The sequence below is a fragment of the Indicator indicator genome, chromosome 17, assembly GCF_027791375.1.
Source record: "Indicator indicator isolate 239-I01 chromosome 17, UM_Iind_1.1, whole genome shotgun sequence".
Lineage (NCBI taxonomy): Eukaryota > Metazoa > Chordata > Aves > Piciformes > Indicatoridae > Indicator > Indicator indicator.
This window is the reverse complement of record NC_072026.1, coordinates 17,210,074-17,228,496: the sequence shown is the minus strand read 5'-3', so window position 1 is coordinate 17,228,496 and position 18,423 is coordinate 17,210,074. Positions and strand designations below refer to the sequence as shown.

At 56.5% G+C, this 18,423-nt stretch overlaps 1 protein-coding gene across 2 annotated transcripts in view; it reads left to right on the top strand.

Moving 5' to 3' along the window:
* The first annotated feature begins 15,596 nt into the window (after positions 1–15,596).
* Positions 15,597–18,423, top strand: part of MID2 (midline 2) — a 55,964-nt gene continuing 53,137 nt past the window's right edge. The window contains exon 1 of one of the 2 annotated variants that reach the window (XM_054388520.1): positions 15,597–16,271. In XM_054388520.1, the coding sequence (XP_054244495.1) occupies positions 15,606–16,271 (666 nt within the window). In that variant the 5' untranslated portion in view covers positions 15,597–15,605. The remainder of the gene's footprint in view (positions 16,272–18,423) is intronic. The other variant, XM_054388519.1, reaches the window with a different exon arrangement.

The following is an 18,423-nucleotide window of genomic DNA, read 5'->3' as shown; positions in this document are numbered from 1 at the left end:
GGGGCACTGGTTGGGATGAGGACCTTCTTGCTCAGCTAGAGCATGTAAAGCATCCTCCCCATCCCTGCTCCTCCCTGAAGAGCAACACTCACCAGTACAGCGGGGAGAAGCCTGGGGTATTGCTCCTCAGGACTGTCCTGGTGTGGGGACAGGGCTTGGTGACAAAGAGCTCACTGTGTCCAGCTGTCCCTTGCCATGCCCAGCCATGTTGTGCCCCTTTGCTCTGTGCTGGGTGACAGCAGGCCCCATGAGTCCTGGTGTGGCATCTCAGGGTGGGGGTCAGGCATGTCTGTGTGGGAGTTTGGACTTCTTTTTGCCGTCTCCCCATGCCCCATTTAATTTCCATGGTGCTGGCCTGCTTTTGTGCAGCATAGTTGCCCTCAGCTGGGCTTGACTTCCCACTGAGCAGACCAATCCACCACACATCTGGATGCAGAGGGGCAGGGGACGTTCCTCTGCCACCCTTCCCCTGCTCCACTCTCCCCTTTGGTGTCTTCTTTGCAGCCAGGATCAAGATGTTGTCCCTCTCTTGTTCCCTCAAGCACTGCAACGTCCCCTTTAGTTCCTCTGTGATGTTCCCTCCTGCACAGTGGCATTTGTAGGGGATATGTCCTGGTGTCACGCCAGCATCACAGGAGCGATCACTCCCCCATCACCCATGTGCCTGGCAAAAGCTCTGAGGCTGCCCCTGGCCTCAGCCAGGGCCAGCCTGGGACAGCCTGGGCACCTCTGAGGCTGTGCTGAGCCAGGGAAGTCTGGAATTGAAGGGGAAATGGCTTGTGGGGTTCTGATGTGACCAGTGCTGGCTGGGCTGTGCTCGGGGAGCTGCTTGGGAGCCTGCAGTGGACTCTTTCCTGGCTGGCTCTCAGCTGGTTTCCTTTTTGGGGCATTTCCTGTGGGATTTCCTCACCTCTGGAGGAAGGGCAGGGTCTGGCTGGAAGGGGATCTTCAGCCAGAGTGCCTGTGATGAGCTGGGACCCCAGTTGGACTGAAAGCAATGATGGATTTTTTTTTTTCTCTCAGAATTAGGGAGCAGAGAGACTCAGTATAGAAGGAGGGGTGGCTCTGGAGGGATTTTTGATTGTTTGGGGTTTTCTGGGTGGTTTGGTTATTTTACAGGAGTTGCAGACTTGGATGCTGTGAGTTCTGGGGTCCCAAAGCTGGGTATTTTATGTATCTCGCTGTCTGTATCTCTGCTTGAGAGGGAAAGGGGAAACCCAGCAGCTTGTGCAAAGCCAACGTGAGAAATAACAGGAATCCTGCTACGTCACTGAGCAGCTGGGGGCAGATCCAGGAGAAGCTTCCTGCGGGCCGTGCAAGCAGACAGCTACCGGTCCCTGTGCCAGCGCTGCATGCGAGGGACTCGGTGTCCACCGACAGCGCCGGGGCTTTGCCGGCTCCCGGTGACACGGCTTGGGATGCTGCTCTGAAAGGGGCTCTGTGCTCTGCAGAGCACTGTCACTGTTGTGACTGGAATCTGTGTCTGGAGACATGAAATGCTGGCTCTGTTTGTTTACTCCTCGTCTTGCAGACGCAGGAGCTCGACCACAAGCGGGCTAATGGCCCGGGAATTACATTTCGTTTTAATACACAAACCCAATTTTGTGCTGGCTTGACCAAAGGGAGGAAAATTAACTTCAGAGAGCGGGCAGAGACCTTCCTGAAATAGGGCTGAAGCTCAGCGTGATGAATGTGAGCTGGCTGAAGATCTGCTTGGGAGCAAAGAGCAGATGCATGCATACACACTCCTCTGAAGCACAGCAGGGCAGGGAGCTCTGCTGCCTTTCCCTGTTCCTCCTGTCTGGCTGGGATGCTCCAGGCACAGGGGTGGGATGCTCCAGGTGCAGAACATATCCAGAAGCTCTGAGTTGTTGCAGAAATATGTTGGCTTAGGCCACTTGAAGGCATTTTGTTTATCTCAAAGCATCCAACGTGTTCCTGGGGAAGCTCTGGGGAGCTGCTGGCAGCACATCCTGGGAGCAGCCTGCTCACGTCCCCCGAGGCCTGCCCATGAACATGGCCACCATCGTTCTTCTGAGGGCTTCTCCACAGATTTACTACCTGAAGCTGAGCAGGGCTGGAGCACCCAGCAGGGCTCCCCAACAGCAAGCTCACAGCACTGGTTGAGCAGCCTCACCCCGGTGTCCCTGGGGTATCACCTTGCTGTGCATTGTGGTGCTGCTGCAGCTCCATTGGGCCTGGCCCCAGCTCTCCAACCATGCCTCTCTCTGCTGCTTTGCTTTTGTTCCTTTCCAGAAATGGGCTCTGATTTTTATTTCCTTCTGCTCAGAGGTTTTCCCTGGCTCCGTGTAGCTCCAGCTCTTGCTCCCTGCTGCTGGAAGTGCTTGCATGCTGCAGGAAGGAGAGGCTGCTGAGCTTTGTCTTGCAAGAGGGTGGTAGGTGCCCAGCTACACAACTTGGGGCCTTTTCCATGGCTGGCAAGCCTGGCCACAATCATCTCACTTGGTGTAGTGTTCCTTCTCCATGACTGCTGAATGGGAGAAGTCCTCTGGAATCTCTGCTGGCCCCACAGCCGTGCCTGAGGGGGTCGTTAGTGGCAGGGTGATGTCTGTCAGTGATGGAGATGCTCCAGGGCTGGTGTACCCTCAGAATGTGGGGTGGTGATGCTCTCTGCTGTGCCAGGACTGCCACATGAGTGCCAGCCAAGGCACCTCTCCAAGGTCTGTGATCCTTACAGATGCCAAGTGCAGAGTTTCCCTCTTCCCTCAGATCCTGACAAGAGCCCTTTGGTGGCACAGAGCAGGAGTTGTCTGTGCCCTGCCTCTTGTCACTGCCTCCCTTAGGCAGCCTGCAGGCAGGGGGGAGCAGGATGTTAGGAGGAGTTAACTCCCTTTGCAGTTCCCTGCTTCATCTCATCAGCTGCATCTGAGGAGAGCTGGAAGGGATGATGTGGGGACCCATAGAGCCATCCTGGGTGCACCTTGGAGCAGGGAGAGGCGCTGGGCTTGGCTGAGCCTTTCCAGCTGGGAGTCTGAGATGCTGTGGGTCAGCCTGGCTGTAATCCTCCAGGAGACAGGGTGGGATTGTGTGGAGGTGCTGAGGATGAGCTTGTGCTGGACTCTGGAGCAGCAGGTCGAGGGCTGTGCTATGGTCTTTAGCTGCATTCTGAGCTGCTGGTCCTCACCCAGCTGTGTGCTCAGGACCTGCTTTGCTTGGTGTTTAATTGTCTTCCTGTCATGAGCCATGGGACTGCTGGTGGACCTTACTGCTCCTGCTAAGGGACCTTACTGGTGCTCCTGATAGCCTGGCTTTGACAGAAAACTCATTGACAGCCCAGGGCTGCTCCAGAGGATGCTGAGTGGGGCATCGCTGATGGAGCATCCTGTGATTTGCCAAACAAAGCCCGAGGGACTGGGTGCTGGGTGGCATCCAGAGCAGAGGGTGGGATATGGTGCAGCTGATGGCTCTGCCATTCTGGTCCTCTCCGTGTGCTGGAGTTTCCTTGCTCATGCTATAGAGCCTGAGCTGCATTGCATGTGCCTCCTAGCATGCCCAGGGTGTTGTGGTAGCAGCTGGAACCTGGAGCTGGCCTTCCTGTGCCATGCACTCTCCTTCCAGTATCCCTGAGCCTGTGCCAGATCTGGGCTGCAGATCTTTCCAGCCTGGCATTTTGGGGTGGGTGACAAAACCAGCCAAGCTGGAGCTGCAGAAAGCAGAGCTTGGTGCCTGCTGGTGGGTGGGCATCACACAGTGGTGGCAGCACCAACAAGCAGAAAACATCCAGCTCTGCAAAGCCAGCACCACCTGCTCTGTGCTGATCGTGGTGAGGGAGTCTGGCAGCTACAGACCTGCCAGCAGCTTCGTGTAACTGCAGCAGGGTGGCTATCGGGGGCAGGTTGCCAGGGACAGGGGCTGGCTGCTGGGCTCTCTGAGCATCTTGCTTAGAACCTCAGGGTTCCCAGCGTGGTGGGGGAGAGTTGCAAACACAACTGCAAAATAATCCCTGTGCTGGCTGGAACACGGCTGGGGAAGAGCTGAGCTGGCTGAATTGGTGCTTTCTGGGTTGTTTTTTTTTTTTCTTTTTTCCTTTTTTGAGATGAAGGCTAAAAATGCTTATGTGCAGAAGTGATTGAGGGTTGGAGAGCCCTCTCCAAAGGGATGCTAATGGCTGTGAGTCACCTCGGAGTGAAGGAGCATTTCTTGAAAGGCTTCAAATGACTTGTTTAATGTGCTGGCAAAACACCCAGGGAGCTCTGACGTCCCTGTCCCTTTGTCACCCTGCAGTGCTGGGAGGAGGACTGGGAGATCTAGCTCACAGAGCACTCCTCAGGGGCCAGTGTAGGAAAATGCTGAAAAATATTGCAGCGACTTGAAGACAAGTCTTGATTTGTCCCTCTTCCAAACGAAGAGGTAGGCAGAGAGCAGCAGAGGCTCTCTGACATCCTCTGGCCCGGTGGTGGAGGAAGTACGGTCTGGAGCTGGGCTGCACCCTCCATGCTGGAGCCTTGCAGCAGTGTGGGAGCTTCCTGAGGGGTTTGCCCATGGCTGGTGTGGTGCAGCACCACTGACTGTGCCATGCTGGGAGTGGAGCAGGGCTGGGATATTAGTGCAAACTCTGTCCCCAAACCTTCTGTGCTGGGACCCTTGGTGTGTGGGTGCCTGCAACCTGGGTGGTGCCTGGAGCTGCTTACACTGGGAAAAACGTGCCCCCAGGATGTGTGCCTTGTGCCCCAGCTTCCTTTGCTCCAGGATTCCCCTTGTAGGGAAGTCCTGGGCTGATCCCTCAGTCCCTGGCATGTTGCTTCATAGAACAGACTCATAGAATCATTAAGGTTGGAAAAGACCTCTCAAGATCATCAAGTCCAGCTTTCTACCCAGCACCTCCATGTCCCCAAGTGCCATGGCCACACATTTCTCAAACACCTCCAGGGACAGTGACTCTACCACCTCCCTGGGCAGCCTGTTCCCTAGCCACTAATTCAGGGAAGAAATTTTTCCTAATATCCAACCTAAACCTCACCTGGTACAGCTTGAGACCTCATAAGTGATTTGTGTCTTTCAGCTGTGACCCATGGGCCAAGCTGCACCAATCTGGGTGTCTCTTCCTGAGCGTGGCAGGGGGGAGGGTGTGAAAGTCCAAAATATCTGCTACCTGCATTGTTTGTGCCCTGAGGTCAGTGCTAATTATTCCCCCATTGTCTCCAGTTCCTGCAGGAAGCTTGCTTTGTCCTTGTTTATCGTTGGTTATCCTGCCTGCCCTGCCAGGAACCCTGTCCCGGGAGCTGAAGGATCCAAACCCGCGTGGGGCAGCACCACAGCCTGGGAGTTCCCTGCTCCCTGGCAGCCCTGCAGCCACCTCGGAGGGGTTGTGGTTGCAGGCTGGAGGCTGGAAGAACCTTTCAGCTGCAAGATGGCACCAAAGCAATGTTGTCTGCAGCTTTTCCATGGGCTGGGGGCTGGCACAGCACCAGACACGTGCTGTGCAGGCCACCAGCTGGGGGCATACCATAGCCCTTTGCAGGCTGAACATGGATGGAAACTTTGGTCCGGGTAGCTGCTACTGGCCCTTTTGGAGCCATATCTTGCACTTACAGTTTTCTCCCAGTGCCACATTGGAGCACGGTGGGGGGATGCCAAGCATCAGGCTGGCACACGCAGGCTCTGCACCTGTGCTGGGATGGGGCTGTACCCTGCTTCAGGAACCCCTTCTTTGGCTGTGGAGTTGTCTCCTATTCTGTTTCCCAGTAAATGTCCTTTCAATAGCAGCCTTGAGGCTCCCTGGGCAGCACCACTGATGGGCCAGCTCCTTGCTGTGCCATGCTCTTGTTGCAGCAGCACTGGCACCTTCCCAGGTTTGGGTCTGTGTCTTGGTCTTCTCCTGACTCTTTCCTGCAGTGGCCTTTGCCATGAACCCTAACTCCTTGTTAATTTCTCAGCACTTCTTTAAAGCCTGCTTGCCTGCGGGTGAGCAGTGCTGGTGTCCTGCCTTGAGACTTGGTGGTCCAGTAGGAAGTACTGGTTTAGGGGTAACTCGTGGGGTGCTGTCCCTAGGGGTGCTCATCCCTTGGAACAGTGCTGGGGCTGCAAGCCCTGGAGTAGGCTGCTGCTTCTCCAGCCTCTGGAGAGGCTGAGGGGTTCACCCCTGAAATGCAGTGCTCCTCAGCCCCCTTGCTGCTCTGAGCTCAGGGGAGGTTCCTCACCTTGCTCTGCTCTGGTGAGGGAGCTGAGCTTCCATGGTTGGTGCAAGTGGAAGAGGTGGTGGTGGTGTGGAGTCTCTGCAGCCAGTGGCTGTGGGCTGGCCGTGGGGCTACGTGGGTCAGGCCTTTGTTTTTGCCAGGCTGCATGTTTCTGTGCAGCATCCATCAGGGGGATGAGAGCCAGGCTTGCTTCTGTGCCCAAGAGGTGGTTCTGAGGCAGCAGCTGCTGCTATGCTGGGTTGGCAGCTGTGCCCTCCCTTGTCCTTGCAGGGCCAGGGGCCGGTGCTGGGCTGGAGCTGCAGCTGCATTGCAGGCTGAGGCAGGGGCAGGACTCAGAGCTGCAGGGCATGCTTGGAGCAGGACTTGGACCAAGAAGCTGCTGCCATGTGTGGCCTGGCAGGAGCCAGCCGGGCACGGGTCTGTTCTTGGGAGCTGATGTGAGTGCTGTGCTTCGCTCTCTGCCGGGCAGCAGCCACCCACCCTGCTGGGCAGTGGAGGAGAAGACCTGGACTGGGGTGACAAGACAGCAGATAACTGCAGGAGAGGTGGTGAGACCTGGGGCGGGGCAGAGGGTTGGCAGGCAGGGCAGGGAGGATGGCAGGGGATGGCAGGGCTGCTGGTGCCAAGGCCACGGGAGCCCTGAACGTGCCAGTTTGGTGGCATGCCAGGTCCCCAGCTGCTGTTCTCAGTGACCAGGCTGTGAGTGGCTCATTCGCAGCTGCTCCGGCTGGGGAAGATGAGGCTGCTCCCGGTGCTGCTGCAGCCCCTGGAGCTGGCTGTTTGTGGGTGTCCCTGGCTCTGGCATCTCTGTGACCTTCCTGGCATTGCTGTGACGACCTGGCTGCAGGGCTCCAGCCCCTGAGCTGTGCTGCCAGGTGCTGGCAGAGGGGCTGGGGAGTCTCTGATGGACAGATGGACATGCCACAGTGTGTGGAGAGATCTGTGAAGGGTATTGCCCCCCAGGGCTCCTGGAGGGTGATGGGCACTGTTGCTGTGTGGGGCTGAAGCACTGCAGCTGCTGAGCAGTCTGCATGGTGAGGGGCTCCTGTGCCTGGCTGCAACAGCTGCAAGCAAACTGCAGAGATCTCTCCCTGCCTTGCATACTGTGACCTCCCAATGCCAGCCCCCTCAGGAATGTTTAGGGGACACGTGCTGTGCCGAGGTCCCACGGGAGCCCTTGGGAGCTGTCACCTCCCTGAGCAGGGCAGAGCAGGGTGCCTTGTACATGCTGTTGAGCCTGGCACTGCTTGTAGGAAAGAGGTAAAATCTTCCCTTCGACCAGGATGTTCCTGGAGAAAAAACAGATGAGCTCTGTTTGGTGCTTGCCTCTCTGATGTCTTGGAGGGGAATGAAGGTTTGGTCTGGTGGAGACCTCATGGGCTTTGGCCAGAGCATCTGTGCCCTGTGCAGGTACCTGAAGAAAAGCTCCTTGTCTCTGCTTCTGCTTCCTGGTGAGCTCATCTGAAGGGTGAGCCTGTAGGGATTTGCCTCTACAGGTGGAGCATTCAGCTCCATCTGTGGAGGCTGCTGTGGATGCTGATGGGTTTGGGGTGGTTTAAAGGTCCCCGTAAATTCAAGTGATGTGCTGCAAGGCTAACTCCTGATGACAGTGACAGGGAGCACAGCATGGTGATGGCTTACGTTCCTCTCTGGGCTTAAAACAACACCCCAGCCCTTTGCTTCATCCTGCCTTGCAACCCAGCCAGACTGGACAAACAGGACATGAGCAGCTGATGGTTTCACAGCAGGCCAAAACTCCCCCTTTTGTCAGGAGCCCTCCCCAAATCCTGCTGCCCGGGTGCACCAGTGGCGGCTGCAGATGGAAAGTTTCACAGCATTGCCAGGACAAATGGTGCCATCAGTTGATTGCCCAGCTGTTGAAGTCATCAGCCTTTGGAACCCATGGGGAAAGTTCAGCCCCATGCTGGCAGGAGGGCAAGGACAGTAGAACAGGCTGGGCACAGGAGGTGCTGAGCTGGGGGAGCTATTTGGGGGCGTGCAGGGGAGAGCTGGGTTGAAGGCTTCTTGTTTGTGTCGAAACTGCAGCAGTCCCAGGGGGTGATAGGTGCTAGAGGCTCATGGAGCTGCTTGACAGGCAGAGAGATGGTTTGGGTGGGAAGGGACCTTTAAAGGTCGTCCAGTCCAACCCTCCTGCAGGGACATCTGGACTAGAGCAGGTTGCTCAGAGCCCCAAACAAACTGGATCTGGGATGGTTCCAGGGATGGGGCATCTCCCACCATGCTGGGCAACTTGGGCCAGGGTCTCACCACCCTCTTATTTGGAAGAAAAGAGACAGAAAAGGGGATGGAAAATGGAGCACCCTAAAGCAGAGCATGTGGAGGGACTGCAGTGGGGATGCTGATGGCTACTGGGGGTGCTGGATCCATGATGCTGCTGGGGTTGGAGCATCCTGGCTCAGGGCAGTGCTGACATGGTGGCTGCTGAGGTTGTGCAGAGCTTGCAGGGAGAATAATCCCATTCTGGGGGAAACCCAAGCAAATCTGTTTGTGCAAGCTGTCTGAGGGGCAACCCACCAGCTGGGCACGGGAACCCTCCCAGCCCCACGAGCTCCACTTGGGCATGGAGCCTGGCAGGAGAAGTTGAGGAGAAATGTGAGGAAGTGGAACGGTTCCATGCCATCAGTCAGGAGAGCGTGGGCAGCGATGAGGATGGAATTCCCCAGGGGAATGAGGTGCTGTGCTCAGGGAGAAATTAAAGAGCAGCAGAGGGCCATGGCTGCTGAGCTGCAGCCAGCAGCTCTGGAGGAGTTTAACAGCGAGCAGAGAGTAACCTCTCATTAAACAACTGCAGTGAGGGAGTGCAGCTTCTTCTGCCCTGTCCTTCATTTGGAGAGGCACAGGAAGGAGTGGGAATTACAGAGCTGCTGGCTTTGTGGTGGCAAATTGGCTGAGAAAACAATTAAAGCTGGTGTGGAAGTGCCTGTGCCTTGGTGTGATGGATTAAGGACAGCAACGCAGGGCTTTCGTACGGGAAATCTAGTTTAATCAGGGCTTTTTCCTCCTCCTTTCAGTACTGCAGAAAGTGACTGGGAGAGCAGCTGGAGGATGAGCTGCTTGTCTTTGCAGGCTTTGGACAGGTTGCTGAGTTCCTGAAGGAACAGCTGGGGCAGGAGCTGCACGAGGATAGGCCAAATTCAGTGCGAGGCTTTCAGATTTATGGGAAGGAAGGAGCAGGTGAAGTGGCAGTGCTGCAGTGATGGCCTGGCCAGGGGGATGCTCGTGGTCAGAGGGGTGTTGGTGAACCAGAAAGGATGCTGAAGGTCAGAGGGATACTGTTGGACCCAGGGGGATGCTTGTGGTCAGAGGGATGCTGTTGAACCAGAGGGGATGGTCATGGTTGGAGGGATGCTGGTGGACCAGGGGGATGCTCGTGGTCAGAGGGGTGTTGGTGAACCAGGTGGGGATGCTCATGGTTGGAGGGATGCTGGTGAACCAGAGTGGAATGCTCATGGTCAAGAGCAAGAGCTGGTGAACTGGCAGGGATGCTCATGGACCAGGGTGGGGATGCTCATGGTCAAGAGGAATGCTGGTGGACCAGGGGGGATGCTTATGGACCAGGAGGGATGCTCATGGTCAGAGGGATGCTGGTGGATCAGGGGGAATACTCATGGACCAGGAGGGATGCTCATGGACCAGGCAGGATGCTCGTGGTTGGAGGGCTACTCCTGAGCCAAGGGGGATGCTCAATGGGCTAGGGCCATGCTCATGCCAGGAGCTGCTCCTCAGCAGTAGGAGCTTTATGCCTGCAATCCCCTGTTAAACATGCACAGCAGCTCCACACGCAGCAGCCTGTCGAGGTTGCAAGCCAAGCACAGAAAAATGAGGAACTGCTCAGCCTGAACTGGCTGACTGAGCCCAACTGCCTCACTCTGTCCCCTGAGGATCTTCATTAGGCAGGAGCTGCTGCTAATTGCACGGTCAGGGGCTGGTTTTCCTCGTAGGACCCTGCTTCTCCTGGGACAGGCCTGTCCCAAGGGCAGATGTAGGGCAGCTGGTCTTAGTGCTGATGTTTGGGTAGCAGGGGGGTTTTGGCAGGGTTGGGGCGTAGCAGGAGGGAGCCCATGTCCCACTCAAACTCCTGCTGCTGTGCGAGGGTCCCACTGACCGTGGCAGGGCTGCGTGGGAGCTGGAGCTCCTCGGGGCCGGGCTGTGGCTGCTGGGTGGGTTTTTATTTCTCCCTGAAGGGCGATCCAATTTCGAGCTAATTTTCACGAGGACAACAAAAAGCACACAGACGACTGCTGCCCGGGTTTCATATCCTGCTGTCGTGCAGCCAGTTAAGGGAAGGGTTCCATATTTTATTTTTATTTTTTTGTTAGCACTGGGGTGGAGCAGCGTGGCTGTTCCTGAGCCTCTTTCTTGGAAGTGGCTGAGCAGTTTGGGCTGCAGCCTTTCTGGGAGGGGGGGAAAAAAAAGGGAGAGGAGAAAGAACGGGGGAGGGAAGAAGAAAATAAATCACAGTTGGTGTGGAAGATGCCAGCCTGAAGAGTTAACATGGAGAGGAGAGGTGGTTTGCAGAGTGGGGCTCTGAAAGGCTGGCAGAGCCCTGCCCAGTTTCAGTGCTGGGGGGACCAGGTGGAATTTCAAGTGGGCTCAGCAAACACTGGGGCAAGTGAGGCTGGTGGAGATCAGAGGTGTGCTGAGGCTCAGGAGATCAGAGGAGGAGAAGTCTCACTGCAGGCAGCTGTTGGTGGATGTAAATGCTCTGCAGTGGCTTGGAGGGGGGGGTACTGCTGTGTCCAGCTTGGCAGAGGCTGGTGCTCACTGTGTGCAAGGCACGTGGCCCTGTGCCACCAACCAGCAGTGACCCCAGATGCCAGGTGGGACGAGGTGGTTTAGCCTCATCAGCCATCACCAGTTCTACAGGAATGATGTGCTGATGCCTGGGGGGCACTGAGAATTGCACCCTAAATGAATCAGACCCACTGCTGACAGGGTTTGGGAAGGGCTGTGGCATCCCTGGGCCATGGAGGTGGCCCTGGGCAGGGGGACTGACCCAAGGTGCAGTTGTGACCAGGGAATGAGCAGAGACTGCAGCTGTTGGTTTTGAACACAGACACAAGGCTCTGTCTGGATTTTTGGTATCCAAACTCTAAAACTTGTGTGATGTGTGAGCAAGAGCTGTCCTTCACTAGGGGCAAGGGGAAACTACAAGCAGGAGGAGCAGGGGCAATGTTGGGCTGCCTGGAGATGGTCAGTGGGACCAAGGGGAATTCTGGGGTGGTCTGGCATGGCCTGAGGTGATGTACAGCAGGATGTCCCCTCCCAGGTGTATAGATGGGGTGATGTGAACAGTATCTCCTGCTGATGCTTGGCTCTCCCCTCCTCCCTTCTTTCCTTGGTGACAAACCTCTTCATTGCTCAGGAGGAGCCTCTGAGCTGGAGGTAGCAATGAAGGGTGTTTGGCTTTGATCTTGTGAAACAACTATTTGTGAGAGGGAACCTTTGTGTCAAACCACCCTGGTGTGATTTGCTGAGGACACCCCACGCACCCCTGGGGCTCACCATGCTTGTGCTGCTCCCAGCCAGCACGTGGGTTTTGGAGCCCATCAAAAAGCCAAGCTTGCAGCACAGACACCAGTCACCCTGTGTCCTGGTGGAGCTGGCAGCTGGCTTTGCCACCACTATGGGTGCTGTGGTCTTGGCTGCTGTGCTGGTGTGGGTGTGAGCCAAGGGTGCCTGAAGATGCTGGAGGGCTGCAGGGGCTGGAGGTGTTCATACCAAGAGCTGCTGACAGGTGGAGGAGAGCTGAAATGCAGGTGCCATTGCCTGCTGATGGGCTGGCACAGGAGTTCTGGGTGGTACCCAGCAGGCTCCCACCACCCTGAGCTATGACCCTGGTAAGGAAGCAGGGACTGTGGCCGCACCATCTGTCCTGTGTTTGTCCCCTCTGGCAGTTGTGTCTTGCCCTGCCAATAACCCAGGAAGCGGGGAGGTGTGGAGCAGCACGTGGGAACGTGTGACACCCGTGGAAGATAATTTTTACATTGAGGGTGGTGAGACCCTGGCCCAGGTTGCCCAGAGAGGTGGTAGCTGCCCCATCTCTGGCACCATTGCAGGTCAGGTTGTTTGGGGCTGTGAGCAACCTGCTGTAGTTGCAGATGTCCCTGCTGACTGCAGGAGGTTGGACTGGATGACCTTTAAAGGTCCCTTCCCACCCAAACCAGTCTGGGATTCCATGATTCCATCTCACCTGCTGCACAGGCTGGCCTCCAGCAGTGCAGGTGCCCGCGGGCTGGTTGGCACCCACCTAAAGCCACTCCTGGCTGCCCTAGCACGGAGCAGAGGATGCTGAGTGCCTCCGAGGATTATGCAATGGGACAAATCCCACCCAGAGCAGGACTGTTTGGGTTTGTGTTCCTGCCCTGTGGAGCCACTGCTGCCTGTGTCCACAGCCCTGCCTAGCCTCCAGGAGTGTCCCCAGTGCCAGCTGACCCCTGGGCACAGGTGACACAACTCTGTTTGTAAGCAGCATTAATATGTTATAACCTTTATATTTAGGGAGTTAATGACTCCAAATAAAGCAGATTTTAATCTAATCAGCCATTCCTCGTGCCACATCAATCCTGGACATCAAAGGGAACATCAAAGGCAGAGGCATAAAAGGCTTTGGAGGCAGCACCAACTGTTTCACCCAGGTGCGTTGGAGCTGCTGGTCCCTGCTCCTGCCCTGGATGGGTTCTGAGGCCCCTCCCGGAGCTGGGGGATGTTGTCCCTGGAAGGAAAACAAGATTAGCATGAGAACAGCCAGAGGAACAAACCAAGAGGCTGTTTACACCCCTTTTTCCCTACGAAGCCAGCAGGATGCAATGCTGACTTCATGGGGGATTGTCCTGGCTTTGAGCAGCTCCTGCTGTGCCCTGCAGAGGCTATGGGGAGCTTCTCCAACCAATCCTTATTTTTTAATTCTTTCCCTGATGTTGCTCAGACTGGAACAAATCCCATTCTTATCCTTCTTTTTCCTCGTGTTCTGCTCGCTGGAGAGTACCGTGGCTGCAGCGGGGAGGTGAGGTCCGTGCCCATGCAGCTGGCAGCATTGGGTCCTGCAGTGAGACAGCTGTTCCACATGGACCATCCTGGCACAGGAGGGGACCAGCCTGGCTCAGGGGCAGTTTGTAGGGGTCTGGACTGGGAGTGCTGGGAGCTGGCAGGGATGGCAGTGTGGGGGTTGTGGCCATGCAGCGGGAACCCCTCGCCCTGCCCGGCCAGGAGCGTGGCAGAGCCCGGTGGAGCCCGGCGGATCCGGCTGGATCGGGGCCGGTGCTGCGGAGCGCGCAGAGCCCGGGCAGGCAGCCAGGAGCGTTTCCTCCTGCTGCTTTCCCATGGCCCAGACAGGCTCAGGGGCCCGAGACACAGGGAGGACGCTGCAGGGAGCCTTGGTGCTCCTTGGCTCCTCTGGTTGTAGCTGCTGCTCCACTGCCTCTCTTGGGGGGGAAAAAAGCCTTTATTTCAAAACCTCTGTGAATGTGTCTGCCCCAGCCTGGGGTCTGGCCAGGCCTGAGGAGGTGATTGCAGCGCTGACACATCTCAATACCCAGCTGCTCCGTTTTATCAACCCCGGAGCCACGCAGGAAGAGCTGAAGGTCTCCTCCAGGTACTCGCAGATCCTCTTTCAGGCAGAGCTGGGGGGATGGGCAGGGATGGGCATGGGCAGGTCCCAGCAGGAAGCTGGATGGTTTGCCATTGGCAGGGCTGGCTAGAAGCAGTTGTCCCCTCAGGGGTGTTTGGTTGCTGTTGTGTTGGGGACAGCTGTCAGCACTGCTCACAGGTGAGGCTGGAGCTGGCCTCACAGCACACCGTGGGCTTGGCATTGCTCAAGGCTCTGTACCCACATGCAGGAGGAGGTGGGTTAGAAAATACCTGCAGGAGATGGGAGCAATCCTGGCCTGCTGGCCCCTGGGTGCTCAGCCACAAGTTCTGGCTGGACCAGTGCCACCTCCCCTGCACACTCAAGGGGATTTTGGGGATTTCTCAGGTGGGCATCACTCAGCCTGACTCACTGAGGCTGAAGAGCCCCAGATGCACCTTGTGCCCTGCATGTGGGGAACAATCCAGAGCACAGGTGGGAAAGTAGAGGCTGAGTCCATTGGCTGATGCTCTTGATGGGGTGCACTGAAAGGGCATGGGTCTGGGCAGAGGCTCTGCCTTGGCTTTGGGTGGCTCTTTGGTGTCTGGAGGCAGCAGAGCCATGCCCAGCTCTCAAGCTTGGCCAAGTGTCCATCACACAAAGCCTGAACCCCTCAGTTAATGGGAGCAGGATCAATAGTGCCCAGTGCACCTGTGAGCAGCCAGGTGACAAGGGCCTGTGAGGAGTGGCTGGGACTGTAGCTTGAATTGGGGATCCAGGAGCTGTGGCTGGTGGCTTCTGGTCTGTGATGGGACAGTCAATGACATTCAAGGGGATGAAACAAGTGGAGGAGCCAGGATGGCTGTCCCCAGGGGATGATGGCATGTTCCCTGGGTCATTCCTGTGGCTGTTTGTCCCCTTCTGGCTTTCACTGTGTGAGGAAGTGAAGCTTTGCTGCTGGTGAAGGCTGTGGGGGATGTGGGCTGGTGAGAGGAACGTGCTTTGACACCTGGGGCTTGATCTTGAGAAGGTGACTGGTGGTGCAGCTTGGTGCTCTGCAAAGCCAGAGCTTGGAGACTGTGTGGGAGCAGGTTTGGTGACCCGCAGAGAGCCTCTTGCAGGGGAGGAGATCTGAAAACACGAGCTGGTTGCTGCTGGAGAGCAGCAGAGGACAGCTGAGCTGGAGTTTGCAGGCTGTAATTTTGCTGCTTGTCCTTCCCTGCCCTGCTCCCAGAAGGCTGGAGAAGCACAGAGCAGGGAATGGTGTGTTAGAGCTCCTGGCTGGCTTTGGTCAGTATCCAGGAGATGGTTCACCTTTTCCCCCTCACTGCAGGGACAGGACCGTGTGGCTGTTGGAGGAGATCTTCAGGGGTTTATCTCTGCTGTGCCTTTGTGCATGGAAAGCAGCCTCTCCTCCTGTCTTGAGCAGCACTGGCCAAAAGAAACATGAAATCATGTGGTCTCTCCTGGGTTTATCTTCAGTCCTGCTGTCCAAGTCCTCTTTCTTGACTGGAGTGGGAATAGATGGAGAGGAGCTGGCTGTTTCTTCTTCTCCCTTCCAAAGGGCTCTCCTGCCCCACAGCATTTCTGGGTGCTGACCCCAGCCAGATCCTCGCCTCAGGTGGTTGGCATGGTGAGAAGCTCCAGCCACAGCAGTGCTCTGGCAGGACTCTGGCTGGGCTGTAGAAGCAGTGTTGGAGTGTTGCAGATGTGACGTGTCTGGTTCCCCTGGGTGTCTTTCTGGTGGAGAGGAGCTGCCCTGGGAGTGCTGCTGCCTCACGTCTCCACTCTTCTCTCCCTCAGGTACCAAACCACCTTCCCTGGATTTTGATGCTGAATCAGAATTGTTTTCACTAAAGATGGAAACACTGGAGTCAGAACTGACCTGCCCAATCTGCCTGGAGTTGTTTGAGGACCCCCTCCTGCTGCCCTGCGCCCACAGCCTCTGCTTCAGCTGCGCCCACCGCATCCTGGTGTCCAGCTGCTCCTCCAGCGAGTCCATCGAGCCCATCACCGCCTTCCAGTGCCCCACCTGCCGCTATGTCATCTCCCTCAACCACCGGGGCCTGGAGGGCCTCAAGAGGAATGTGACCCTGCAGAACATCATCGACCGCTTCCAGAAGGCATCCCTGAGCGGCCCCAACTCCCCCAGCGAGAGCCGCCGCGAGAGGACCTTCCGCCACAGCCCTACCATGTCGGGGGCCGGCGAGAGGATCGCCTGCCAGTTCTGCGAGCAGGACCCGCCGCGGGACGCTGTCAAGACCTGCATCACCTGCGAGGTGTCCTACTGCGACCGCTGCCTGCGGGCCACCCACCCCAACAAGAAGCCCTTCACCAGCCACCGGCTGGTGGAGCCCGTGCCCGATGCCCACTTCCGCGGCCTGACGTGCCTGGAGCACGAGAACGAGAAGGTGAACATGTACTGTGTTGCTGACGACCAGCTCATCTGTGCCTTATGTAAGCTGGTGGGCCGCCACCGGGACCACCAAGTGGCGTCCCTCAGCGATCGCTTCGAGAAGCTGAAGGTAAGCCCCCGGGGAGGGCGCCTGCTTGGATGGTGTCACAGTATCATTGTCTGTTAGAGGTTGGAAGGGACCTCACCGGGGCCAACCCCCCTGCCAGAGCAGGACCACTTAGGGTAATCTGCACAGGAATGCATCCAGGTGGGTTTTGAAAGTCTCCAGAGAAGGAGACTCCACAACCCCCCTGGGCAGCCTGCTCCAGTGCTCTGTCACCCTCACTGTAAAGAAGTTTCTCCTCATGTTGAGGTGAAATCTTCTATGTTCAGGTTTGAACATGTTGTTTCTTGTCTTATTACTGTGCACCACCCAAAAGAGCCTGGCCCCCTCCACTTGACACCCACCCCTCAGATATTTATACACATCGATGAGATCCCTCTCAGTCTTCTCCACTCCAGACTAAACAGCCCCAGGGCTCTCAGTCTCTCTGCATGAGGGAGATGCTCAAGTACTCTAATCATCCTCATGGCTCTCTGTTGGATTCTCTCCAGCAGTTTTCTGTCTTTCTTGAACTGGGGAACCCAAGACTGGACACAGTATTCCAGGTGTGGTCTCATCAGGGCAGAGTAGAGAGGTAGAAGAACTTCCCTGCTGAAGGGTGGTGGTCAGGGCAGAACCCAGTTCTGGATGCCCCCAAGCAGCACCTCTTGGTTAAGCCAAACACCTCCTGGAAGATGTGTGGGTTCCAGGGTTGGGCTTGTGGGCTCCTCCAGAACCTTGGTCCTCGGGATCTGAGCTGGGTCTTGCTGGCACAGTCAGAGCAATGTCTTTGTTGGTTTATTTTTCTCCTGTTGGAGTTGAAGCTCCTTGGTCCTTGCAGCTTCTCCCCAAACACCTGGGCAACGAAGCGTCTTTGGGTACTGAGGGGCCCTGTGGCTGTTGCCACACGAGTGTGGCTTTCCTCTGGGATTTGTTCTGTCCTGTGGGAGCTAGGGTGGCAGAAAGTGGCCTGGGGGGGCCTGTGAGCATGATCCACCAAGGCTGTTGTGCTCAGGCTGTGCCTGTTGAGCCCTCTTGGGACAGCACGGGTCAGACTGTGGGCAGTTCCTTCTGGAAAGCTTCTCTGCAGGCTGCAGTGTCTTTAGTTTACATTAAAAGAGATTCAGACCGGAGAGCAGGAGATTTGTTATGCTGAGGGTGGTGAGAGCCTGGCCCAGGTTGCTCAGAGAGGTGGGAGATGCCTCATCATGGGCACCATTGCAGGTCAGGTTGTCTGGGGCTCTGAGCAACCTGCTCTAGTTGCAGATGTCCCTCCTGACTGCAGGGGGTTGCACTGGATTACCTTGAAAGGTCCCTTCCAACCAAAACCTTTCTGTGATTATATGAGACAGTGATGGAGCTCCCCTCCGCTTCCCAAGCACCCCAAACTCCTCCTATGTCATTCACCCTCCCAGAGGATCTCAGTGATCTCTTGGCAGCTGCCATTTCTGCAGGGACTGCTCTGAGTGGTCCTCTGTGTCTCGCAGAGGGAGTGTGCCAGGGCTGGTGCTGTCTGGCAGAGAAGGTGGATAGAGCCTGACCAGGATTTTGATTTTTGGGGTCTCCCTTCCACCTCCTTGTGCTGAGACCAGTGTTCCAGCAGCAGGGAGCTTCCTTGGTGAGGAGCTTCTTCTCTGGGCAGCCCATGTTTTCCATCCTCATTTCCCCAGGCTGGAGCAGCAGAGACAGGCGCTGGTTCTGCAGCCCCTTCCCTTCAGTCCCTATCGATCTGAGCAGCTGTGGTTCTCTTGGAGAAGGCAGGAGAGAGCCAAGCTCCTGGGATCTCCCGGGGGCACTTTGAAGCTGAATTCTGATGCAGTGGCTGTGGTGGCACAGAGTGTTGTGTGAACCCAAACAGATGATGTTTGACCTGTGTAAAGTCAGAAATCCCTCTGTCCCTCATGCACTCTGCATGAGTCTGCAGAACTCTTTCAATCCACCCCCTTTAACAGTGAAGAAACCAAGGCTGATCCCCTCTGAGGTGATACTGGTGTGGCTGTGGCTGCAGGCATCCTACCCACATTAGCACCCATCTCATGTTTCCAGCTGCCTCATCCTTGGGCCTTTCTGCCTTAATGTTCTGGGCTTCTTCTGACCCAAAAGTGCTTTTTTTGGCTCTTTGTCTTGTTAATGTTTTGAACAAAATCGATCTGTCCACTCTGGTGTCTTCATAAGGGCA